At 42.1% G+C, this 10,861-nt stretch overlaps 1 protein-coding gene across 2 annotated transcripts in view; it reads right to left on the bottom strand.

Moving 5' to 3' along the window:
- Nucleotides 1-851: 851 nt before the first annotated feature.
- The window catches only part of rcan3 (regulator of calcineurin 3), a 43,208-nt gene continuing 33,198 nt past the window's right edge, over nt 852-10,861 (bottom strand). For both annotated transcript variants that reach the window (XM_037072200.1, XM_037072202.1), the window contains 3 exons: nt 7,470-7,643; nt 6,310-6,481; nt 852-4,225 (listed from right to left, as the gene is read on the bottom strand). In XM_037072200.1, coding sequence (XP_036928095.1) covers nt 4,071-4,225; nt 6,310-6,481; nt 7,470-7,643 — 501 coding nt within the window. In that variant the 3' untranslated portion in view covers nt 852-4,070. The remainder of the gene's footprint in view (nt 4,226-6,309; nt 6,482-7,469; nt 7,644-10,861) is intronic.

Here is a 10,861-nt window from a genome sequence, read left to right as displayed (position 1 = left end):
TAGTTTAGAGTGTTTGCATGCTAACATTTGATAATTAGCCCTTAACAAAACATTTCGCTAGCCTGGCTAAAACCCACAATGATGGTTGATTGGGAAAGAAACTTACAGTTTTGATGATGTTTCCGTAGACTCTTCTGCTCATCTGTATAGAAAAAATACTCTGTCAGTGGCTCGAAACAACAAACAATCTCTATTTCTTTTTTAGTTATTTCCTAGAATATGGCAGATGTGACATATTTTGGCTCATTTTATAGAACACAAAGCAATCATAAAAGTTATGCTTTATATAATAAAAAAATAATAATTTAGGGCACCAGATTAGTGCCTGATGAGCAAGGAGCTAGCTCACTAAGTCACACCTCAGCAGGATGAACTAGCATCATAGCCACATCCTGCTAAAAAAATCTTTTTAATGTAAAAGAAAAGAAATTTCATTTAATTAATTTCACCAGTGTATTCTTGTCATGTCAAACAACATGCTAATATTTTTGGCTTAGTGGCCTTCATCAGAGCTTTAAACGTTGCCATGTTGGTTGTTATATTATGGCGTCCTCCTCGTCTGACCTGTATTATAGCCAGCTTAGTGAGCTTATTTTTCTAGCCTCTGTGTATATGTATTTTTTTGCTTTTGGGGTGGGCTGTCCCTTTAATCAGAAAAAAAAAGAACGCTAAGCTTTGTGACTGAAATGTAATGAAACTGGGCTCGCGCTAAGAATGAGTCATCTAAAGACAAATATGTTTCATGCAATATGAACATAATGTGCAGTAATCTAGAAGACTGTAAATTTAACTTGAAACTCTTTAAAAGCCCCCTGAAGTAAGGGAACCCCTAAAATAAACAACACTTAACATGGCTTTTAAGAATAAGTCTTTATGTATTTCTCTATGTGAAACAAATGGCTATTATACTACACAAATAGAAGCGGATACTGTAAGAGACAGAGACCATCTCTGAGAAATAAGTACAGAACATGAAAATACACATATCGGTATTATAGAACTGTAAATTATTGCTTGTTTTGCTACTTTGTTTTCTGGATTCCTACGATACAAGACACAATATTCATATTTCAACAGAAACAGTACAACAGTGACAAACGGTATTATTGACCTTTTTAGTAGACGTTCCCCAGAAATAAAAGAAACATTCAAAACAGAGTCCATGTTGAACACAACACAATGACAGTTGGTTTTTTTGATCGAGCATCTTCAGGACTTATTGTTACACATTTTTTGTATTTCCTTTTTTCTTCCTTTTTTTTTTTTTTTTTTTTTTTTTATTCCATTACAACATTGCCAAGAGAAGCCGTAACAAACTGCACACTGGGACTGGTCTCAGCAACAAAAGAAAATCAATTGGCATATGTACATAAATATACATTTTCATTTCAACTGTGACCAAAATGCACCCGGTTTTAAACACCATGACCACAGAGAGTAAAAAAATCTTCACGAGTGTCTTCCTCCTGCTGCTCGCCGCTTCCTCTTCTATTATCGCCATCATCCACCTCAGTAGTTCCTCCAATCTGCTGTCTGCTCAGATAAATGTGACAGCTTTACCGTAGTGCCAATAAAACTGCACTCTGCCGTCGTGGTGCATTTCAAAGATCTGTTTAACTTTCTCTGAAGATAAGATGAATGTTCCTTTGCGGACAAACACGAAAAACAAAGACATTGATTTTTGTTTTGCAGTGTCATCCTTCCTCATTTAAACTCCCACCCCCCTCCCCCTCCCCATCTGACTGTACTGCACTGTCTACATCTTTTTACAGCGGTACACTCCCCAAAGAGAACCACAAGGCCTGAAATTCATCCAAGGTTCACGCTAGCAACAAAGGAAGTGTCTCACTCACTGCAAATATGCTGGTGAAAAGGCTAACCAGGTGTTCAGCTTGTGATAAAAGAAAAAGAAAAGAAAAACAGAGAAGAAATGTAATGTGCTTCCTACTTTCGTCTCAAGAAAAAATACGTTTTTTTTTCATGTGAAGGAAACGAACAAAACACTGACGATAAAGTGCTCACATGCAGACCGACTTGTCTTTTGCTCACTAATATTGTTATACAGCAAAATAAAAGTCTTTTTTTTCAGATTTCATGCTGCCTAATGACAAGTAAGGTTTAGACTTACCGCTGACACCCAAAAAGCCCTGTTAAGAACAATTTGCTCACGTTGCTTCTAAAGCACTGAAACGTGTCTTTAAATAAGTAGGTGAAACACTGATATGAATGGAACTGCGGGGAGAATTAACCAAGGAAATGGGGGAAATAAGTGAGTTTAGGATTTTTAGTGGAGATTTCCACTTAAATAAAAACTGCAAAAAAAGTTGGAGCACTAATATGAACTAAGACATAATGCAATAGAAAAAGTACTGCAGATGTGTTGCGGAAGTATGATTCCTTTCAGCTCATGTCAACAATATACATCGGTGTCTCAGAGTAAGAAAAAAAAATCATTTATGTCTAACAACATGAGGTGAGCGAATGCTTTGGTTGATATCTCATGAGGCTACCTAATTTTTTTTCCCTTTTCTCAGCAAAATGCTTTCAGGTAAGACTACAAAATCTAAAAGGACTATTTCCACGAGACCTACCTACCGCTCGGCTATTTACAGCGAGAAGCAGCGCAGTACTCTGGTGCGCAGCAGGAGACGGTCGAGAGCCCCGCGGCTGGTTGGAGATATCGAGAGATACTCAGTGCAAAACAAGCAGGCGCAGGCTTTTCAGAAGAGAAAATCCTGACACATAGAAAGTGGGTTTTGATCAAACAAAGACATTAAAGATGTGAAATACAACACACAGAAAAATAGAATCCACATCCAGAACCCCCTTTGAAGAAAAATGAGGGGGATGAACTGTCTCTGATCCGTCAAATCCCAACAAAAGCGACAGAATTTGCCATCAAGTCGAAGACTGAACCGTCAATCTCACAAAAAAATTCAGCTGTTTTTATCCCCCCCCCCCACCAAGACGTCCTTTTTAAACTCGGGGATATGCACTTGCGTCAAAAAAGCGTCACACTATTTCCCTGTCATCACGAACAACGAGAACAAAAGAAAAACACCTCAGCTCCTCATCTACAGAAGTAACTAAGCATGCAAAAAGTGTCGGGGTATCAAATACATAGTCAGAATACACATCTAGTAGTTTAGCAAAAAACAACGCCTCTCCAAATTAAAAAAAAAAAGAATAAGACAAAAAAGCAGAAAACGAGCGAAAAATAAAATACAAAAAATAGAGTCAAACAACCACCACAAGTTTGTTAGTCACATATGGCGCTTCGTGCTGTGTGTGATGTTAAATAGGTTCCTTTTTCTTGATATATCTCGTTAGTAATTTGTGTTTCTGTACGTATTTTTTTTTTGTAATACATTATATACATGCAGACAAGAGCGGGAAACATCACACACTCAATCTTGATGCAAGCTGAAGCGATATGAAGGTGGATGGGAAAGAAGAAAGAAAATAATGAACGTATATATTCATATATAACCTGAAAACACAATAAATCGTAAAAAATAAAGAGAAATGCTAATGTCTTGTTTGGAGGCATCGCGTGTACCTCAACTGAAGATTATTGTACACAGGACCGTGAGACGAAGGGAGAGGTACAAGCTAATAAGCTAACTAACTAGCAAGCTACTGAGCAGGACTAGCAATGAGAGCTGAGAGTGTGTGTGTGTGTGTGTGTGTGTGTGTGTGTGTGTGTGTGATAAGTGACAGGTGCCTGCATTGGGACAGGTATTTTTCACCCCCTCTTGCTGAAAACGAGGGGGTTTTGGTGGGGTGGAGGCAAAAGCATGCCCGCCGCTCCCCACGCTGTCCGCAGAATGTGATGAGTGTGTGTGTGATTCTCATCCATCCCCTTCAGGCCGCCTCATTCCATCGCCACGCTCCCCACAAACACCGTCTTTGAGCAATGTTTGTTGGTTTGTTTTTGCTTGTAGTTGAACTGAAATGAGGGGCATCGACGCTCTCTGTGAGTGCAGAGACGAGAGAGAGAGGGCAGGTGTGTTACGGGTTTTAAGGGGCGGTCGGGGGGCCGCGCCAGGTGTCGGGCTGGGGAGGCCTCTCTAGTTGAAGACTTTGGGGGGTCCGTCGGGACGTCTGGTCTGGACGATCTGCTGCTTTGGCCGCGCCGCCTCGTCCTCCTCCGTCTCGCTCTCGCACACGTGCACGACCACGCTCGGGGTGGACTCTGTCCCTGCGTGGAGCTCGTACTTTTCACCTGGAGGAGAGGGAGAGGAGGGTTGGAAGAAAAAGAAATTCTACATTAAAGCAGCTACAAGGAACTTCCATTTTGTGCTTTTTAAGTACCTGAATGTTATTTTACATTTAACTTATTTGAATCTATCGGATCATCCTTCATTTTTTTGTGGCTTTTTCAAACCCACTGAGGGACTGCCTGTCAGTATTTCTGGACAGGCAGTATTTCTCCCTTTACTGTTATTTCCTTTTTTCTTATTTGTTTGATTCGATGTAAGAGTGGTGCTACGTAAATACAGTTTGATTGATTGATTGGGATGTTTTCAATCAGTCCATCACATTTCAGATTGAATTATATACTACTTTTATTCTACTTGTACGCTACTCAAACGCTGCATTTACTTGAAGCTCGAGACAGCTTGAGCAGCACTGCTTGAAGTTTATTAATCATTTATTGTCACTATTTATAAAACCCTGAAAATATTTTTACTGCACAGAATAATCTATTGTTAGCGTCTCCATTGTGCTGGAAATCAGGTCGGCACTCAGGTGGAAGGACGGGGCTTTAATAGAAAAACAGAAAGCCTTTTCTTGCGGTAGCCATTTGTCCAGACACCCAAACTGAGCAGACTCAGATTGAAAACATACACTTGCTAGATTGTATCACAGTTGCCATGGAGATGAGATCAGACAGCCGACAGTCAGCAGGAAATTGGTCTCGTAGCTTTTCACTGTGGTGCCAAACAGAAAGATGGACCATGAATAGAGTCCTGCTGTTACCGCAGAGAGTTGACAGAGGGAGTCATCGCGCTGTGCTGCAGCCCTGCGCTAATCTGATTCTAGACACCAGGATGTGAGGCGAAGAACAAAGCCATTTCCTGATCATCCAGTGTGTGTGTGTGTGTGTGTGTGCGTGTGTGTTTGTGAGTGTTTTGAAAGTTTAATCGTGTTTTTGTTGAAAATAACAAAAGACAATAGTGTTGAAGAGAACACTGAGAGGCAATGATTTTGCGAGCATAGCCACACACACAAAAAAACATGGAGAGACACTGTCGACGTGACACACCTTTTTTTTTTTATGTGCGTTAGGTGACATTTTATAAAGGTTGCTGCAATCTAAAATCTGGTCGACAAGGCGGACAGCGGCGACATTATCTCCGAGCCGAGAAACTGCTGCCGGGAAAGATCTCAAACGTGTCCAAATTTGACTGCCCTGATTCGAGCTCACTACACATTTCATACGGTTGCTGAAACTGTCGGATGGAAACTGCAAAAGGATCGAATTGCGGGGAAGTGAATCTGATCTACATTGTTGTACGTGCATATGTTGTCAAAACTATAAATATATTGATACATATATTGATTAAATATATGGTTTCCGGACTCATTTTCTGCAGGATCAATGCACCAGGACCAGTTCTTTTAACTCTTCTGACTATGTTCAGATGTAAATGTACCCACTGTGTTTAACACACAGTAAACAAACCTTGCTATATTCATCTTTGACAAAAAAAATCAAAAATATGATGCTCCCAATGTTGTATCAATTTTTCCCTGTGGTACCAAACACGATATTGAATACTGATTTGTTTCGAGGTATTGTACTGAAGTTAGAGTTCGAGTATCACAACAATAATAATGCATGTTTTCTTCGAGACGTCACTGTTGGAACAGGAAATCCTGTTGACGACTGAAAGACTGATTTTACAGTCAATCCACGGTGCCATTCATGTATACAGGCATGCAACTGCTTTCCTACATGAAAATCCATCCGTGGTCGGCTAAATTAGACCGTACACTTCTTCCTGAAAACCTGAAAGGAAATGTCCAGAATGACACAGCGATGATTCAATGTCCACCTCAGTTCCTTTGTTAAATTGCTTCCTAGACTCATCACCTTCCGTAACACCCTGCTGAGGAGCGTGAAATTATTTCCTGTTTCTGTCTGGACGAGAGTTCAGAGATGACCGACCCAATTAGATCTTTTCTTTTACTTTCATTACGGGCTGATTTCTCTGCGTTGTATCCGTGCATGTATGTGCGCATGTCTGTGAATGTGTACACTGCACACACTTGCTGCACTTTGCTCAGTTACTGAATACTGACCAGGTCCTAGCTTGGCGACTGCACACAGCAGGTCGTAGTTGATGACGGGCGTAGCGTCTTCGCTCTGGCTCCAGCCCACGGGTGGCGAGGCAGGCGGCGAGATCAGAAACTGTTTGACGGGCTGGGGAGGGGCCAGGTACGCCTTGTCAATGTCCTCATCGCCGTTCTGGATCTATCGGAGAGGAGATAAGAATTGTAAGAAGCAGATCAAAAGTTGTTGCTGCTGAAGTCCTCTGCATGAATGTTTGTGGACATCGCTGCAACCTAATTTCATGCCACCCAGAATGTGCAAAATGACAGAAGCCTGGATCTCTATACAGGAAGCAGATAGGGTGATACACACGTTTTTTTTAACACTGAAACCACAGCGCACAGCTCTACAAAGCTGGGTCATATTGGAATCATGATAGTGAAAAGCACGAAGCTGTGCAGTCACAGCTTCAGCCTTTTAGGCCAAAACTGCAGGCTTCTACCCACAGAGAGATTGTGCCGTTTTGATAGCTGCCAATTGCCATAATTACAATACCTACACGTGGCATCTGTCTGACTGGTAAAATCCTTAATCCTCTTACATCAAAGTACTGACAGGGTCATGGCTGGTGACGTATTCGTGATAAAAGGGGCATCAATTATAAGTCAACTCGTGGTTTCCCAGGACGCAGGAATCTGATGATTTGCAGGCCAGTGACGTCCAGGCATCCGTGGGCTAAACTGTGTTCTGCAGCAAGTTTTTTTTTTTTCCCCTGTCTGGACTTGCTACACTTTGAAACACATTCATTAAAAGGCCTGTCGAAACAATGGGTATATGCATTATGAAACAGCGCTGAAGATATACGCTTTTCTTTTTTTGTGTTTGTACTAGAAACACACTTTGCTTTGTTTTTATTTCCCTTTCGACCCCAAAGGCAAACGGCTGACACACGAGCACACACCGCTACGATGGAAGAGAGCCATCAGAAAAGTGTGTGTTCACGTGTTCAATCATGTGACTGATGAGGTCTGACAGGAGGGTTGGAGGGTTGAGGGAGCAGTCAGGAAGTTTCTTTGACCCTATTGTTGCACTATAACATAACTTCCCATGAACACGTTGCTCTTCCTTAGATCGTCCGTGTCCCAGGACCCCCACCTGCCCTTTCCCAGACCCTCTGACTGACACTCACCTGGGCAAAGTAGAGTTTGAGCTTCTTGCCGTTGAACTCGGACTCGTGCAGCTCGATGCGAGCGCGGGCGGCAGCCTCTGGGGTGCTGAAGTTGATCCGGACTCTCCGGAAGCTTTTGAACATCTGGAAGGTCACCTGTTCATCGTAGATCCTAAACAACGCCTCGAACCTCTCCTGTGGAGGATAAAAACAGAAAAGAAAGGACACAAATGATGAAGGTGGATTCAAGAAACTTATGACAGAGCGGGTGACTGTTGCTGTTATAATAACATGAAAGGGCATCAACAACAAGTAGGCATTTGTGGGTGCAACCCTCTTTAGCTCTATCCCATCTGCAAGAGAAGACAACGCATACAGCATGGTTGTTGCAAAAAGTGATATTTTACCCTTTTTGAGAACGGAGGATGTACCTTGAACACACAGTTTCTCTTAGCTCTGCAGTATTTGATGAAATGCGGCAACCTTTCCTGTCTTATCTTTTACATGTATGTGATCAAGCACACAGGAGCGTATATACTGTGTTCTGTTTGTATGTAGGTGTACACGTAATACATGTGCTGTATATTTATACTCCTCTATACAGAATGTAGACATCCATTCAGTAGCTGATGCAGGATGTTTTGCTAATCATGCTGCTTTGAATCCTATAAGAACATGTCGTCTTTTTGTCTTTGTTTATCCCTGAGGGTGTGGTAGCTTTGGCTGACTTCTTTGTAGCCATGTTGCTTGTTTACAAACCAAAAACAACAAAAAACAATTGGGGCTCCAGCTAGTATTCATCATTGACTAATCTTTGTATTCATGTCTTGATTAATACTTTATTTATTCCCCAAAAGATAAACCATGAAAAATGTCCCCAAGACCCAAAGATACTCAATTCACGGACAGAAAGGAGACAAAAGTAACAAATTCTCCGATTTGAGAAGCTGGAACCAACAAATCTTTGGCATAATTGCTTGATAAATGATTTGAGCAATTAGTCGATCGTCAAAATTGCAAATTAACCTTTAAATTCCATAAGAAAATGTCATCTCTGGCCCATTTATCACTTTTTTGGTGAGCAGACGAGACATTTTGGGGTCGGCTAAGGTTTGTATGCCTGAGCATCAGACATGGCTCTAACTGCTCTCCACCTGTTTCGTGTGCCATTGACTTAATAGGGAAATTAGATTTTCAACTTCCTGTCATTTCCCTGCCATCTCCTCTGATGCTGCCTGCCTCACCGTCCTCTTTTCTCACTTTCCAGCTCTGTTTTCTCTCTTTGCATAATGAGAATCGCTCCCATCCTTAGGCACCAAAACTTGTCGTTAACTACCATATGATATATTCCCACACCTCTTTTGTTTCTTCGCTCGCTGCTCTCTGTGGGCATCAAATTGGCCTCCTCAGCTGTGAACTCAATCAAACTGCTCAGTAGGAGGGCCAGAGGAAAAGAAAAAAAAATGCCGCCGGGAGAGCAGCTTTCTGAGTATTCGGTAGAGCTATTCTTTATCTCCAAGCCAACCGTCTCCCAGCACTGGCGGAAGCGTGACTCCGAAACGAGTCTTCTTTCCAAGAATCAAGATGGCTGATGACTGGATGTAACAGTCGGATGAGAGGAGAGGCTGTCATAAACAGTGCATCCCTGTCTCCAGACGGATTAAACATACCGCACTGTGGCCAGTTTACTTTTTTCACCCACTGTCCACGGAGTACAGTCAGTGGCAGTCATCAATATCAACTGTTTAGCGCTCCTATAAAAAGAGGTCCATAATCGTGATATGGTGTGACAGCGTTGGGCTAAAAATATTTTCCTTCCTCTTTCTGGCGGTGGGAAACATAATCCTGAAATACTCCCACAACGCTCGCCTCGTTCGGCTGACACAGCACCTCTCACCAGGATGGAAACGGTGCGTGTTACCTGAAGGAGCGCAGGCAGCCTGTCAGCCGTGAGACCTGCCTCTGCACATTAGTGACAGCGTAGTGACGGCCGACACCAGGCATCTGTAAACTTGGCACACTGCGAGGAGTGCTCGCTTCTGTCCTTCTGATGAATCCATAAGAAGCCGTTGCACATGTACGGATGAATCTGTTCGGTGACATCTTATCCGTGGTCTTCGTGGCGATTAATCATGTGCACAATGAGGAAAGGATCCGCTCCATCTTGGGAGCCCTGGGATCCACACTGTATAAATCTGCTTTTTGAATCATTCAGGTCTCCTCGCTTCCCGCCGCTTCTCGCCCCACCTCGGCATTTCTCCCTTCTGTTAACGATGTCCCACGTTTTTGAGCAAAAGCTTTGCTCATTAGCAGAGACGTGGACCGTTCTGATGACTCGCAACTTGACTTTACAGAAAATTGATGACTTGACTGGACTTGACGTGAGAGATGATGACTTGCAGGACTTTTCTGTGTTAATTTAATATTCACATTCGGTACATTACCTAACGTGCACTGTGTAGTTTTGGGGGCAATAAATCAGCAACATCCTTTCATACTGATTTACTCCACCAGCAGGACAGATTGTTCATTCAGTAATGGAAATACTGTACATCTGTGTATCAAATAAATACTTCTGAGTTTATGTATTATTCTAAATGTATTCTTCCAAGTTTTCCTTTCCCAAACTTTATAGTTCACTTTTAAGTACATGTCATTATTTATTGAAGGAAATAAAATGCAAAGACTCACTATTTGTCCTAAATGATCACAAACCTACTGTATATCATTAAAGCCTACAGCATTGTTTGTAAACAGTTACAATGATTAATTAATATTGCTATATTGCAGTCCTTGCCGAATGCCTGTTTCCCTACAGCTAAGTGCTAGGTGCTTTTGCAACGGCTAGTATGAGAATAAGCTGCAAAACACAGGGCGTATTCTGGATCTCTGCGGATAATTCACATCATCATCCTGTCTGACACACGCCGAGTCGTTAATGACTGAGCAAGCTGTGAACCACAGTTATGCTGCAGTGTGGTGTACACTGTGGTAAAACAATTTGCATTTTAAAGAATAAGCAGATTAACGCTTTTTACTCATAATCCGCCCTCCCTCCCGTCTTGTTTCGTTTCCACTTCTTCTCCTCCATGTAAGTGCATCTGGACTTCCCCTGCTAAACGCCCTTCGGGGTAGCTGGCTAAACATGAGAGCTGACTTCACCTCCGGGCTCCGCGAGACCATTTTTAGTCAGGTTTCTGGTTCGCCATACAAGGTGCATTCTAATGAAGCCGGGGAAAGGGAAAAAAAAAAGAAGGTCAAGCCAGGAATGTGTGAATATCTTGACTCCTTTTATGCATTTTGCAGAGAATAACAGACTAACTTAGCAATTAAAATGCTACGATCTCAAAAAAAAAAAAAAAAAAAAAACAGTGGAGAGGGAAGAGTGTGACTCACCGCAATGGAGAGACAGC

This window comes from Acanthopagrus latus, chromosome 16 (genome assembly GCF_904848185.1).
Source record: "Acanthopagrus latus isolate v.2019 chromosome 16, fAcaLat1.1, whole genome shotgun sequence".
Classification (NCBI taxonomy): domain Eukaryota; kingdom Metazoa; phylum Chordata; class Actinopteri; order Spariformes; family Sparidae; genus Acanthopagrus; species Acanthopagrus latus.
This window is presented reverse-complemented; position numbering and strand designations above follow the sequence as displayed.